Source organism: Mastomys coucha, unplaced genomic scaffold (genome assembly GCF_008632895.1).
Source record: "Mastomys coucha isolate ucsf_1 unplaced genomic scaffold, UCSF_Mcou_1 pScaffold6, whole genome shotgun sequence".
Taxonomy (NCBI): domain Eukaryota; kingdom Metazoa; phylum Chordata; class Mammalia; order Rodentia; family Muridae; genus Mastomys; species Mastomys coucha.
This window is the reverse complement of record NW_022196912.1, coordinates 129,215,600-129,231,514: the sequence shown is the minus strand read 5'-3', so window position 1 is coordinate 129,231,514 and position 15,915 is coordinate 129,215,600. Positions and strand designations below refer to the sequence as shown.

The following is a 15,915-nucleotide window of genomic DNA, read 5'->3' as shown; positions in this document are numbered from 1 at the left end:
CTAGTTCCATGAGATCCAACACTCTTCTGGCACTCATGGGCACCAGCCAGACACATAACATATAGCCAAAAACACCCATACACATCAAATAATTTTTATTTTAAAAATAAATAAAATTATACAAAAATATTAAGTTTTGGTGTAGAAACACAACTACAGTATCCATGACATTTTCCCCACTGAGTAGAATACATAATTTTCTATTATTTTCCCCTTGTATTTCCTACAAAATCCTTAGAGTTTTACAAAACTATTGTATAATAGAATGTTACTTTTACACCTTTAAAAACCTTACCTTAAATACAGAACACCGAACATCAGCTGAGCTTATATCAAATGCCAGTTCCCCTGTGACTTTCTTCAAGAGGTCAACAAGAATGGAGGGGGGCATCATTTCCCAATATTTAGAAGTTATTTTACAAACACCAAGGATGCCTGTGGAACGGACCCGTGGATAAGGATCTTCTAAAAGGCTCTAAAAGTAGGCAAAAGAAGAGGTGTACAACTTTTAAATTATTGTTTGTGTAACATATTAGTACTCTGGGAATTTAAAACTTAGTAACAGATACTTAGAGTTGAAGAAATAGTGGGCACACCGTCCACTGTCTCTAGGTATTCTGAAGGGGAATAGTGCCGGGATGCCTCATCTGCAGCTATTTATATAAAGCAACACAGCACCAACCTATGCTTCCCATATAAGAGTTACATGAGTAATTGTTCTGCTATATTGTTTATGGACTAATGGCATGAAATAAAAGCTGTGCATGTTCAATCAGGCATACTTTTGTTCTGAATATTTTCAGTTCATATGATTTCACAGATGAAGACACTTGAAAAGATGGATGAATTTTCTAAAGTCATAAAGCTATAAACGGGAGTGGTAGAGTCAAATCAGCAAGTCAAAATGCTAACACATGTCTACTGGGAACAAGGCATGTACAGCTATAATCTGAAAACTATATAAAGATACATAATGGAATATCTCAAGAGTGACTAAAAAGAGGAAGAAGGAATAGCATGGATCTGTGCATCTGGGGACACGGGCAGAATGGGCATTCCTCTGTAGGATGGCCCTGCTGGCAAGCACTGACCCTGCAGCTAGCTACAAGACATATAAGTTTGCAAGCAGTGAATGCCCTCCACAGCAATACGTACATATAGTTCTTCAAACTGCTTCTGAATTTCACTGTCCATTTCAGTGGTAGTGAAGTTTGGATCTCTAACAGGAAATGCTTCAATAAACAACAATGCAGCATTTGCTCGAACTTCAGAATTTCTGGCCTATAAAAATATAAGTACTTTTAGAAGTTGAGAGAGTGTTCCACAATTTCAGTAAAGATTTATTTACAAAAGAAAGACAATTTTAGGGGCTGGCAAGATGGTTCAGAGGCCAAGGGCACTTGCAACTGAATTTAACAACCTGAGTTCAATCCCAGGAACACATGCTGGAGAAAACTGACTCCACAGGCTACACTCTGCCCTCCACATATGCTCCCACTTCCTAATAAATGAACAAATAAATTGTAATAAAAATAAGGTAACTTTAACCTTTAAGTTATCAAAAACATGCTGTGGATGTAACTTGGTGGCAAAGTACACACCCCACATGTATGGAGCACTGGGCTCTGCCCTAGGGAACACAAAAGTAAATAGCCAAACTTTGTGAGGTCATCCTTAAATTAAGTCAAACTCTCAGTTCAGTATCAACATATTAAAGGCCAGTTTTCTCACTTCAAAGCTGTATTTGATTACACTTTTCAATTTTTGGACTATTAAAAAAAAAAGAAAGATTAGTCATATTAAGAGATTATTAAGAGGTGGCTGCTGCCTTCTCATCCAGCAGAGCCGTTTGTGGAGACCTAGGTGTTCATCAGAATGCTAACCAGAGTGTATTTGCCTTCTGCCCTCATGCCAGCCTTGAGAACCTATACAGCCTATAAGAGCAGGCAGGTGGCGCAGCTGTTACTCTCCCCAGTCTCTCTGAGTTTGTTCAAACCAACATACCGATTTTCACAGTGACTACTTACTTTGTACTGAACTGATCTGCCTTTAGAGTTAAGTAGATCAAAGAAATGCTCTTCATAAAGGTTAAAAACTGAGAGCCAGGAATGGTGGCACATATTTATAGTCCCATCTACACATGAGGCTGAGGCAGGAGGCACTTGAGCCCAGGTGGCTAGGATGGGCAACACAGTAACAGCATAGCTCAAAAACATAAGAAATTTTGTTCTGAAATCTCATAAAGCACTGTCTCTAGTGTTCTAGTTCCCTTTTGAATTAGCACAGGATAAATTCAAAGCACATCCTGCACTTGGAAACACCAGTAAGAATTTACCTTTAGTCCCCTCCACAGGATGGGCTTATATAACCTATAGAGCATCTCTTCCACTCCCTGACGAACTTTCTGTTGGTGAAAGTAACTCAGCACCTAAAAGCCCAAGAAAAAGAAAGGAAAAAAAGGCTATGTAGTTATTTGTAAGGCATTTGACTCAGATGTAGTAGTGTATATAAGAGTCTATCTCAAAACAAACACAAAAGCTCAGAAACAAGAGGAAAGGTTATTCTGCCCCATCCCACCACTATGACACAACATTCTCTGGCAAGACCAAATACAAGACAACCTTGAATACAACAAATCAGAACAAAGAAATCATAGCCAAAATATCAATCAATGGCTCTGAATTCTAATACCACTTGGGTTCTACTGCCGACCACCCAGTGATCCATGCCTGCTGTCACACTCATTGAGAGTCTGTGGCAGAAGAAACCTAAACCCAGGAACTCTAGACTATCCAGGATAACTCTGCAAGACCCTATCTCAAAAAAACCAAATAATATAAAAATGAAATTATTATTAGCCTACCAAGAGCCACATAACCTCCAAAGAGCTCTCACAGTAAGGGCAAAATGAAAGCATGAACAGTTAAAAGGGGTTCAAGAACAAGACTTTGCCTGAGTCATCTTAACTAAAATGCTCTTTGAACATACTTTGGCCCTGCATATAAGCTCTTTACTGCCCAATAGGAACAGGTTTCAACTCTTTGCTGCCCACCAGGGACACGCACCAGCTCTCTGTCTTAAGATTTCATAAAGAACAGGAGTCTACTCAATACTCTTTATACTACTAGCTTAATTGAGATACCAGGCTCTTCCCAAAACTTATAATAAATTACAAATAGACCATCCATTTCTTTGATAGTCAGAAGCATTCCACAATATTCCTATATATTTATATTCTATATAAATGCTTGAGCCCAGAAACAGTTTTGCCTTATTTTTGGAATCTACTCCTCCCGAAATTTATTAGTGAAAACCTGAATTAACTACAGCATGGGCATGGTTTTCTGATGGAAGATTTGATTCTTTTTAAATTCTAGAAAATGTCTTGTACTACATATCTTAACCCATCCTCTATCTCATGATTCTCCCATTTCAGCCTCCAGATCAATGGAATTACAAAAAAACACCATCACACTCAGCCTGATTATTTCTTTTCATGAGTTTCATTGATGGTCTACATTGTTTTTAGTACAGTATTACCATGTTTTGGTATAGATGATGTTCACACTTTACAGAAAGACTTTAAACAGCTTTAAAGTGAAACACAACTCACTCGCCATAAAGCTAAAGCACACAGTCCTGGCTGGCTTAATGACAGCATACCGTTTCTTTCCTCACCACAGAACCGGTAGCAGAACAAATTGCCAAGACACCAAATATCAAGAGTCTAAGAAATTCCTTTGACTAATGGGGTAAAATTGTGAATTTTTAAATTTAGCCAAAACAATTATCCACAAATAGAAAAGCTGAAATAGGATCTCAACAGCAACTGCTCACAATTGGTGAATCAGAGGTGCCTCCCTTACCTCTCGGACTTTGGAGTGCACTGGAGACCTCCTTGGAAGGTGGATGCCATGGAACATGAAGTCCTGGATGCAGTCATTTTCAATGGTCTGAAACAAGAAGAGCAATGACAAGCATCCATCACACAGGCAGTGAGGCAGGCAAGAATCCCCATACAGAAGCACCTAATCTCTTCCTCATATTCAGAGAAAATTTCTGATACTCTGTCAGAGCTGTTACTATGTATCTATTCCTTTAGTTTCAATATACAACGAGGACTCTTAGCTACTTCTACTTCATCTGATGGAACAGTGAATCTGAGCAATGTAGCAAAGTAAGCTCCCCAGAATCATTAGAAAACAGCTCACATCAGACAAAATACAGACACTAGAAAAAGAAATGTACATAAGCCACACTGAGTTCTCAGAAAAGTTATACTGTCCTGGGAACATCAACCTATTCAAGAACCTCTCCAAAACACGCAGTGGAGCTACCTCTACAGTGGAGGTCAGAACTCCAGAGACTGACATGAAATCTTCTGGGGTACCTCTGACAAGTGCTGGGAAAAAAGTGTGAGAGAGACTCTTAACCACTAACAATGAAAAAACAAGCCACAGAGTAAAACAAAAGAGAAGCTAAGCCCAACCGACTATGTGTTACCCTACACTCCAGGGTGCAAGGACTCCACAGCTTTAGGCGAAGACATAAATATTGCTATCAATATCATCTTGAAAATTTACCTTCCTTGAAGTTAATGATAAATCTCTGAATGTGGGCTAATGCCCTATCTGACAAATGATGAGGCAAGAGCTATGCCATATGTTCTGGAAGTTACATAAAGACAAACTGGAACTATTAGAATATGGCATTCCCCTTCTACAGGTGCCTCCAAAACATCAATGGCACAGACTTAAAAAGGAGAGCAATAAACAAAGCTATGAGCACTTGTATACTGATTAACAGGCACTTGCAGTCAAGCCAGACAACCTGAGTACTGACTCCTGAGAGCTGTCCTCTGACCTCCCACAGCACACGTGTACTCACACTCATGCATACAAAAATATAAAACATAAATAATGTAAGAATATATACACCTATGTATGTATGAATTTTATAAATATATGTGTGTACATACGTGTACACATACATACACACACACATGAATGAATTAAAAGCCAGGCACAATGAAGCAAACCAATAATTCTAGCACTTAAAAGGCTGAAGTAGGAGGACCATGACTTCAAGACCAGCCTAAATTAAAAAAAAAAAAAAAAAAAAAAAAAAAAAAAAGAGGTAGGGGAACTGGAGAAATGGCTCAGTAGCTAAGAGTGAGTACTGCCCTTCCAGAGCCCTCAAGTTCAATTACCACACATGACATAGGTGGCTCACACCTTCCTGTAACTCTAGCTCCAGGGGAATCAATGTCTCTGGCCTCCACAGGCCTGAAACTTAATGTAAATAAACATATACATAAACCCTTGCACAAACACATAATTAAAATAACTAAATAAATCATTAAAAAAAAAACAACAACAAGCAAACGAAATAATGGAGAATAATGCTCTGGTTCTGTCCTTTTGCTAAAATGACCACAGATTTAAACTAGTTTATTAAAATTGTCCAAAGGGGAATACAGTAACTTTTGATCTCTAGATATGAAAGAAATGACAAATATTAGCAATAAAGACCAAGTGTAAGCAGACATAAAGGCAGTGTGGACAGACCTGCACTAGTCATGAGGAAGTCTTCCCGCCTGCACTAGTCACTGTCAATCCTCCAAAGAAAAGAGTCAAAGAGAAGAATACTTGTGGATTGAAGAGAAAACGTTCTAGTCTTTGAAAATGTAGAAGGAAGAAGCAGACAATGGCATGTTACACAGCTGATGAGTCTCTGCATGTTTAGTACAGACTGTGAATGAGAAAGCTACATCTATGTCCCTAACATATGCAGTGCATTTGGGAAGGGCTACCTCTGCTCACAGTGAATGTCATGGGCCTCTTAAGATAACACCTGAAGAGGCACTAGAGAGGGTCCTAGACAGCACCATCCATGGAAAGAGAACCCAAACACAAATGCAGCTTTTCACTTTCAAGCAGCCAGAATAAAAACAAAGAAACTGGTCAAATTACTTAATACATTTTGTTAAGCCTAGTACATCCATCTTGCAACGCATCTCCCTTTGACTAGCCACATCCCAGCAACCCAATAGCCAGAGGTAACTAGACAGTCTAGGCCGAGAGACAACAGAATAAGGAACACAAAACCCACTGAAACTGCACATCCCAGCAAGGTGATAGATGGGGCTGTGCCTCAACACGTGGGCCACAATGACTCAACCTATCATACTTCTATCAGCATGATTAATCAGCTTTATTTTCACACAGATTAGGCACTAGTTTTAAATAGGCCACTCTTGGACACTTAAATAACTAGAATACAGTATATGTTAAATAAAATGAAAATACCTCCAACATTTTCCCCGAAGCCTTTTTCCAAGCTCTGAAATAAATTTCTGCAATGTGTACCATCAAAGACCTATTTTTTAAAAAAGATGTTAAAACATGTTTAAATAATTTTACCATACCCCACACTTCAGTTACTCTGCTGCCTCAAGAAACTGAAATAGGATATGGTTCTATAAACCATCTGCAATATTACCTACCTGAAATGGAAAGAGGAAGAGTCCAAACTGGAGAGGAGGCTGGAATAAAAACTCCTCTTCAGTCAATGTTACCCTAACCCTGACAACGTAAGCCCAGAATTAAATTCTACAGTCAAAAATTTTTAAGTATAGACTGGTGAGAGAGCTTACTTGGTAAAGGCACTTGCTAGCGAGCTCAATGGCTGGTCAATGCCTAGACCCCGGCTGGTGGGAAAGGAGAGCTAACTCTTGTAAGTTGTCCTCTCACCTCCACATGTGCACTATGGCATAGCCACACCCACACCTATGACCCTCCAAAACACAAACAAATTTAAAAAACACTAAAAACACTTTAAATACTAATTCTTCACATATAGGAAAAGTTACAACAGGATTCAACTTGAAAATCATCTACGTTTAGAAATTAGTTCAGCACAAACATATTACTAAGGAAGTGTAAGGAAACAATTTAGAATATACCAAGAGCTCGGCATTCAAACTAGAACCAAATCCCCACTCAGCGCTTATATGGCTATCAAACACTAAGGGATTTAGTAACTCTAGCCTACCTCCACAGTAAGGAATGATATTCAAAACAGAAAGCACATAAGCAAATGTGCAGTTTGTATAGCAGTCTGACTGATGAATAAAGTACTTGGGCTAGAACTTCATATCTGTGGTTCTTCCTAGTTATACCACAGGGTCACTCACCGCCAACCATACAGTTCAGCCCACACTCAATTAGATGGTGTATCCTAAATGTCCTCTAAATACTAATGACATGAGCTTTGTTGTAAGACAAAGCTGTAATTGTCATATATCTGTCTAAAAAACTACCACTGCTTTCTGTTCCAGCTACTCCAGAGTAAGGACCACATGACCCCAGAGACTGAAAATCAACCTGGGCAGCAAACGCATCCCCCTGGGGGAAAAAAAGAGAAGAACTAAAAAAACAAAACAAAACAAAACAAAACCCCAACAACGTAAAATCTCAATTACTACCGGAGAAATGCTTTATTAGAGGAAAAAAAAAACTACCCGATAATACAGTAGTGAATCATAAGATATAATTTCTAAGGCTTCTAATTATGTTAATATAAACAGGGTAGTGATGCACAACTGTAATGGGGAAGCTAAGGCAGTTAGATTGCTGTGTAGTGACAGGCCAGATTGGGCTACACAGCAAGACCTTGTCATAATGCATTCATACACACACACACACACACACACACACACACACACACACACACACACGCACGCACGCACGCACGCACGCACGCACGCTCAAAGCTTTTAAAACAAGTCAAGAGAACCTTTCAAAGTCAGACTTCAATTACTTACTTTTGTAATCCAGATAATTGATTTTTAATGGTCTCATGGATCATTTTAATAAAGTCTATATTCCAACTAAAGAGAAAACTAAGAAATCTTCTTCCCTGTAAATGAAAAAAAAACAAAAAAATGAGGATAAGCTGGGCATGGTAGCATACTCCTGTAATCCCAGCTACTTGGGAGGCTGAGACAGAATATGACAAGATCAAGATCAGCCTGGCCACACAAACATCATCTCAAATAATAAATAAATAAATAAAACTACAACTAAATGAAACTATTCTAATATAAACAAGTATTTGTTTAATACATCCAAAGTCAGCTATTAATATAAATGAAGCCTAAGTCACTATCACTTGGCAAGTTTGGACAGGGGTTGAACTGGGAAGTGCTACAGTGGCTCTCCTAACAGCAGAGACCTGTGGGCCTACAGACATTCCTCCCTTGGGTAGAGCAGCAGCTGCACTGAGCATCTGTCTCCAAGGAGCTCAGAGACAGGGCCATACAGAGTCCCACCACAGTTCTATAAAAATTTCAATCTAGCTATCATGGATAGTGGATAATGTAAAACCAAAGATTGCCCGAAATCTTTGTTTGACTCCATCATAAAACTCTTTATTCTCACCAATCTCCTAACAATCCTGGAGATGAAGGTGCAAGCCTTGTGCTTGACATCTTTCCAATAATGATGGTAACCACCACCTGAGGAAAGTGGCCCTCTCCACACACATCCTGCACCACTGACTGATGCTGCTGCTTCACTCAAGCCATGCCATGTGCTCCTCCCTGAAGTCTAAAAGAGCACCTGCTGCTCCTGCTACGGAAGAAACACTGAGGTTTCAGAGTGTGTGCCCTCCACACAATAGGAAGGACTAGAGGCAGACTTTTCTAGTGGAGCCGAAGAACTTGGTGCTAATCACATATGCCCTGCAAGCTGGGAACTAGGAGCTACCACAGGACCAGATTTTCTGCTAAAGGCTGAGACCCTGAGGAGTGTTCTCTGGAAGCCATCTCTACTATCAGGAGAAATGGCTGCAGAGACATGTCCCAAACACACTCTATTATGGTCACCCTGCACCCCAGCAAGGGCCACAGTCCAAACTCAATAACAGAGTGATATACAGTGACCTCATAACAGAACTCTTCTCTAGAAACCATGTTAATAAATTATTACTGATGTATTTTTTTAAAGACTTGGCAGGACTAGGGATTGAATGTAGGACCTCATATATGCTAGGTAAGATTTTAGCCCTAGCCCTAAAAATACTTGGTACAAAGGAGTAACAAAATGTCATTTATATTAGGTATATAATAAATATAAAAAGGTATTAAGATAATACTCTTTTTATGCCATAAGTTCTCTAGTCCATGGCACTTTACATGTGAGACACATCTTAACTGAAACTGGCCATATGAACTGAACTTGTTCAGTTCTCTCATGGGACCGGCTTACAATGGGTAGTCCAACAACAGGTCAGAGCCCCTCACTAGATTTTCTGAATGGTGAAAAGAGAAATGGAGACGTGTGGTGATAATTTTTGTGTATATGCCAATTAAGCACAATCACGTGGCCAGGGGAGGCTTAGTAATCAAGCACTTACCTAGCATGCATGAGATTCTGAGTTCAATTCGCAGCATACACATACCTCCCCCAACCCCATGCTGGTTAGTGCTTTGTCAACTTGATACAATCTAGAATCATCTGAGGGGAGAAAACCTCAACTGAGAAAATATCGCCATAAGACTGGCCTATATCCAAGCAAGTGGGGCATTCTCTTGACTAAGGAATGATGTGGGAGAGCACAGCACATTATGGGTGGTGCTACTCATAGATAAGTGGTCCTGGATGGTTTAAGAAAACAGGCTGAGCAAGGCTTGGTGGTGCATGAGTTTAATTCCAGTACATGTGATGCAAAGGCAGGCAGATGTCTGTGAGTTCAAGACCAGTTTGGTCTACATACTCCAGGCCAGCCAGGCCTATGTAATAAAATCCTTTCTCAAAAAAGAAAGAAGACATTTCAAGCAAGAATATTAAGAGAGCAATAACCTATGTTAAGGACTAGACAGCAGGGCTACATAATAGAGAAGATGTCTCAAAAAATAAAAAACAAAACAACAGCAGCAACAACAACAAAAGGAAAATGAAAGCAAGCTTAGAAAACCATGGGAAGCAGCCCAGTAAACACCATTCTAATATGGCCCCTACTTTACTTCTGGCCTCCAGCTTCTTGCTTTGAGTTTCTGCCCTGACCTTCTTCAGTGATGGAGTGTGATCAGAGTTGAAATTAATCCTTTCCTCCCAAAGTTGCTTTTGACATAGTATTTTATAACTCTAAGGTAACCGCCCCCCACAAAATTAACCTGTAGAAGTAAGAGAGCAAATCTTAGCCACAGGAACATACTTTCTTACATTTACATATGTGTGTTTATATATGTATATAAAACATATGGGTTCTACATGTATAATATACATATATGTAAATATTTATGTAAATATATGTATAAATCCAATTTATTGATACGTATTTCCATCCAGTTTAATGATAAAAATAAGGCAGGATGTGCTCCATAAGGGCCATCCAAATCAAACAGATGTGGAGTAAGCTCACAGATCTTCTTTTCCCCTGAGACAGTTTCTTTGTATAACAGCCTGGCTTTCAAGGCCAGGCTAGCCCCCTGAGTGCTGGGATTAAAGGCATGTACCACCAAGCCCAGCTTAGTACTAGTTCTTAATGACTATACTAACCTTTCCACAAAACAGCATAGTATAAACAACAGCCACATGAATTTAAGGAAAGCATCCATTAATATCTTACCAACAAATCAAAAAAGAAAACAAACAAAAACAAAAAAACAAATAAAAAACCTACTTACTGAAGTGACAATTCTGTAATTTTGGTTTAAGAAACAGAAATATTGTAAGAGTATGTTTTTGTTTTAATGACAGGTTTGGGATCTGGGGCTGCTTCCAACTGTCTGCAGCCATTATGATTTGCCTCAGGCTCTAGCAAAGGCATGGTTTTGCTAGCTGTAGAGAGTGTCTGCAATTGTGTGACATTTGGAATTCTGGGAACTTTTTAGAGGGTATATAAATGCTAGGGCCCAGGTAAATGTGTGGTGAGATGGTTGGTGGTCATTGAGGGGGGTTGGTTGCAGTTTGTTAGTAGTTATGCTCAAAGAAGAAAAAAAGGAAAAAAATTAGATTCAGGATCTCTAGCTCTCTCTCCCTTCTCTATCTTTCCTTCTCTCCTATCTAGTGATAGAAAGGTGGGAAAAAGGAAAATACACAAATTAGCAAACACCATCTATAACTTACCTCTTCTTTCTTGATGTAATTAACATTTATGAAGCACTCAAGTAGCATATCTTTAATTTCTCTACTTTCCTCCAAATCATAATCAAAGCAGTACAAAGCCTGATGGATGTGCCACAGCCGACACACATCTGCACCCTGTGGGGACACAGAGAACCACACAGGAGAGAACAGTGTACTACTTGTTTCAGTTACTTTCTTTTCCTTTATAAAAAGAATGTAAAGTTGCATTTCAAGCTAAATATTTTACATCATGAATAATGAAGATAGATTATAGAATCATCAAAAATTAGAACATAGGACAAGTGAAAATAGGGCTGTGTCTAGCACTGAGGAGGCAGACGACCTCTGAGTTTGAGGCCAGCCTGGTCTACAGAGCTAGTTGCAGAACAGCCAAGGCTATACAAAAAGAAACCATGTCTCAAAAACCAAAAACAAAAATATAAACAAACAAACAAACAAACAACAACAACAAAACAGATTTGCAAATGCTCTGTATAGTTCTACTGAACACTTTGGACTGTCTTTTCTTTTCTTTTCTTTTTTAATAAATAGGGCCTCGGGCTGGAGAGATGGCTCAGTGGTTAAGAGTACTAACTGCTTGCTCTTCCAGAGGTCCTGAGTTCAATTCCCAATACCCACATAGTGGCTCACAACCATCTCTAATGGGATCTGATGCCCTTCCTTGCTGTGTCAGAAAACAGCTACAGTATACTCATATACATAAAATAAATCAATCTTTAAAAATAAATAAATAAATAAATAAATAGGACCTCATGTAGTCCAAGCTGGCCTCCAACTTCCAAATTATTTTTCTTTGAGACAGCTACAACTTCTCTAGGACTTGATAGTTATGTGAAATAACTCCCATGAGAACTCTAAAGCATGCTGCCTTTTATCTAGGATCCCCTGGTTACTTGCTCAGTCCTACTCTAGAGTGTGTACATCTCTTCAAGAACCACAGGGGCACAGGTGATTCCTGCCCTCTACTCAATCACTTAGAAAAACCCACCAGCACAGCTTAGTCTGAGAAAGTTTGGCCTTTCCTGTACTCGCTTCCTTTCCATTGTACAATGAGGAACAAGACAAGCAGAGAAACTGCCTTCTCACCATGAAGTGACAAAAAGAACAGTAGCCAACCCAAAGAAAAAACACGGAAGAAAAAGCCCAACTTTCAATCTTGGTCTGGCTTGTGCTCCCACCTTCAACCTCTATGCATCGCTGTAAGAAACTCACCTGAGCTGGGAAGCTATAGAATCCATCCCCTTCTACCTACTCCACCCTTCACAAAGTATATCCTGAAGAAAGGAAACATACTGTTTTGGTCTCCAGGCTCCTCCTCAGCAGCATGACAAATGCAGTCTTTCCCATGTCCTCCTTGGCAGGAAGGCCCCTTTCCCACCATTTGACACACAGATCCTGAATACAGTTCTGGAGTTTTTGTTCAGACTCAGGTAATGCATATAAAATACCTAAAACACAGCACAAATGTTTTCTGTTATTAAGCAATTTATTACCATTTCAGACTCAAAAGTAGAGTACTGGGCTAGAGAGATGGCTCAGTAGTTAAAAGCACTGGTTGTTCTTCCAGAGGTCCTGAGTTCAATCCCCAGCAACCCCATGCTGGCTCACAACGATCTATAATGTGATCTGACACCCTATTCTGGCATGCAGGTGTACATGTAGATAAAGCACTCATATACACAAAATAAATAAATCTTTTAAAAAAGTTCAGAGCACTATGACTTAGTACAAGGCCTCGCTAGGCAAATATTAGTTTACTTTGCCAAATAAACATCATGTATGGAATGCCAATACTTACAAAACAGAGAACTGGAGACCTGGAAGCCTCATACTAGTACATCTTGCTATCACTACAACTCCTCCCCCACCAGGACAGGCTCTTACCACCAGTCCACTACAAGCTCAATGTGGTGGCTTCAGGTCTAGGCTCAAAGGTGGAAAACAATCGAAGCAAATAACATAGTGAATATAAAAAATATTGCTTTTAGAAACATAAAGGCTCAATAATTGTTAATAATATGCTAATAATTACCCACAGATGCCTGAATACTGCTATACACATATAAAGCTCCTGAAGTAATTGTGAGTCTGGAAGCAACTACAATGACAGCACTCATTTTACCACATATTTTGAGACTATAAATAAACTGGTAGTAAAATCCACAAAGTATAGAAACGACTTTCAATACTGCCTGTAGTAATTTAAGATAATAATCAAAAAAAAAAAAGATACTATCAACTTGGGGAGTGACAAAGAAAGAGGGTTAGAGGGAGAATAGCTGGAAGGGACTAGATTAAAAACATACTAAAAATATAAAATATTTTTTAAAATATGCTAATTTCAAGAAATCAGACTAAAGAAGTATCCTAATGACATAAAGAAACCCAAGTGATGCTAAGACTGAGAACTGGAATGTGTCCCAGGAAACATTACCCAAATGAACAAGTGCTACAAAGATAGTTCTATAAAATCCTCAAAATTGCTTTTACATCTATAAAATAATTTTATGAAAATATTTTATTACCAGGTTTTTCATTATTTCAGGCGAGTATACCTATTTAAAAGACAGCTTTACAGGCTTAAAGTAAACAAGAACTGTGGGAATCAAAAACTCCATAGACCATGGTCATCCTTAAGAAGAAATTCAGTAACACAGATTCTTGGGCTCTTTGGCAATAGCACAAACTGAGAAATCTGTAGTCAGAGATGTCCCTTCAAACAAGCACTTGTTATATTAATCCTGTGAGTCCAGGCACACTGTCCGGAAGAATGTGCAAGTAATGGCAGTCAGGAGCTCAGAACCCAGACCACCCTCTACAACACTGGAACAGAGCCTCGGTAACTCACAGTGTCTTTGAGAACTTGAGTGCAAAGGCATGGCTTTAAATTCTTATTTCAGATTGCAGCCCTGCTCATTAACATACGTGACTTCCCTTTAAAAAGTGCCAAATTAGTGCCCACTACTGAATATGCCACTTACCATTCAATATAACAACACACTCCAGGAGGGCTCCATAGTTCTCATGTTCATTTATTACTGATACAGAAGTAAGAATTACAGTCACAATTGCATATGTTATTTCTATGCTCTTTTTCTAAAAATAAAACATTAAAACAGAAGTGAGTTAAAATGAGGATCTTGTAATACTCTACTTTTAAAAAAAAAGTTACTAAAATCTCAAAAATGGAGCCACCTCTAGCTTTTTCTAAAAGGTAGATTAAAACTGAATATAAGTCAAATATCCTAAAAGAATCATAACACTGAGCAGTAGAACAGCAACAGCAGGACCGGGCAGCAGGTAAATTCACAATGAACAAAACTACAGAACGGGCATATTGCATTTTCTTAACTTGAAAGTTCAACCACTGAGCTGAGCATGGTGGCACATGACTTTAATCCCAGTGCTGAAGAAGCTGAGGCAAGTGATGTGAGTTTGAGGCCAGCCAGGTATGCATGTGAGTTCTAGGCCAGCCAAGAGATTCTATGTCAAAAAGAACATTCAATTATTCAAATAAACAAATCTTTTCTTAACACAGTAAAGAGAAACGTTTTTATTTCTGAAAGACAAATACCATCTTTGGACTGTGCTCTGATTCCATATCGTCTGCACCCTGGACTTCCACTGACTGCCACCCATCCACAGGGCTTTCCAACAATGTTTCTGTCAGTAAATCCTTTAGCCTTTGCCATAATTCTTCTTTCTGTTTCCTTGATAATTCATCTAGTAGCTCACTTAAGCTGAAAGGATCAGAAGAATCTTTCTGTAAAATATTTTTAAAAACACAAAATATGAAAAATTAGTTGTATTCTTTTCATACTGGTATTAATAGAAAAGTTTAAGTACTAAATTAGTTATGTGTTTAAGCATTTGGTTAGTTTCTTTCAAAATCCTTTCTTAATAGGGAAAAAGTACAGAATTACCAAACAGAAATCATCAAATCTCTCCTCCACTCCTTCTTAAGACTAGATAGTTTAAAATTTCACCCACTTAAAATTCCTAAAATCAATTCAAATGTCCACCATCCCCAAGCCTGTCATCAGGTACAAACATGTACTGGAGGTAAATAACGGAAAGGGTCAGATTCCCTTCCTTCCTGTTCTTTGTTCTACCAACAGACCCTACATGTCATCTGCTCCTCATCCCTAGACAGCACCCTTTCCCTGAACCACTGAGTCCTCCCCCATGCCCCTACCTTACTAAACTCTCTTTTCACTTCACTCAGGGCAGGCTGACCACATCTCTCTGAGATAGTAAGAACAGGTACTGTCAAATGTATGCAACCCAATCAAAAGGACTTTCTAGCAGCTGCTCTGGAACAATTGAGGCACAAGTATACTGACAATAATAAATTATAGCCTACAGAATAAATTAGTATCAATGAGGTTATATATTAAGAGATCATTCACAAATAGCACTGGCAAGCTGCAGGGAAGCAATGAATAAAACTAAAGAAATATGGAGGCCTTAAGCCAGAGACCCGGGCGAGACCCGCCATTTTCTCTCTGGTGAGTTTCTGAGACCAGAGCAGCCAGCCGGGAGGCACAGGCCCCACCACTCCCAGGGGAGCCGCAGGACAGGGACAGGATCCTCTCAGCTTCCGAGTGACAGAGGAGGATCAGCTTCCTTCTCTGCCCCTTCCCTGCAAGTGGAGGGTCTACCTCCAGGGAACACTTTAAGCCAGAGACTCGGGAGAGAGCCGCCATTTCCTCTCTGGTGAGTTTCTAAGACCAGAGCAGCCAGCTTGGAGGAACAGGCCCCA

The 15,915-nt window shown here is 39.3% G+C and overlaps 1 protein-coding gene across 3 annotated transcripts in view; it reads right to left on the bottom strand.

The window, feature by feature from the left end:
* Ncapg2 (non-SMC condensin II complex subunit G2) overlaps positions 1–15,915 on the bottom strand; it is a 60,293-nt gene that overhangs the window by 34,850 nt on the left and 9,528 nt on the right. For all 3 annotated transcript variants that reach the window (XM_031355800.1, XM_031355801.1, XM_031355802.1), the window contains exons 3-12: positions 14,728–14,916; positions 14,135–14,249; positions 12,447–12,601; positions 11,133–11,267; positions 7,826–7,920; positions 6,309–6,378; positions 3,867–3,953; positions 2,336–2,428; positions 1,156–1,281; positions 296–475 (exon numbers count right to left, since the gene is read on the bottom strand). In XM_031355800.1, the coding sequence (XP_031211660.1) occupies positions 296–475; positions 1,156–1,281; positions 2,336–2,428; positions 3,867–3,953; positions 6,309–6,378; positions 7,826–7,920; positions 11,133–11,267; positions 12,447–12,601; positions 14,135–14,249; positions 14,728–14,916 (1,245 nt within the window). The remainder of the gene's footprint in view (positions 1–295; positions 476–1,155; positions 1,282–2,335; positions 2,429–3,866; positions 3,954–6,308; positions 6,379–7,825; positions 7,921–11,132; positions 11,268–12,446; positions 12,602–14,134; positions 14,250–14,727; positions 14,917–15,915) is intronic.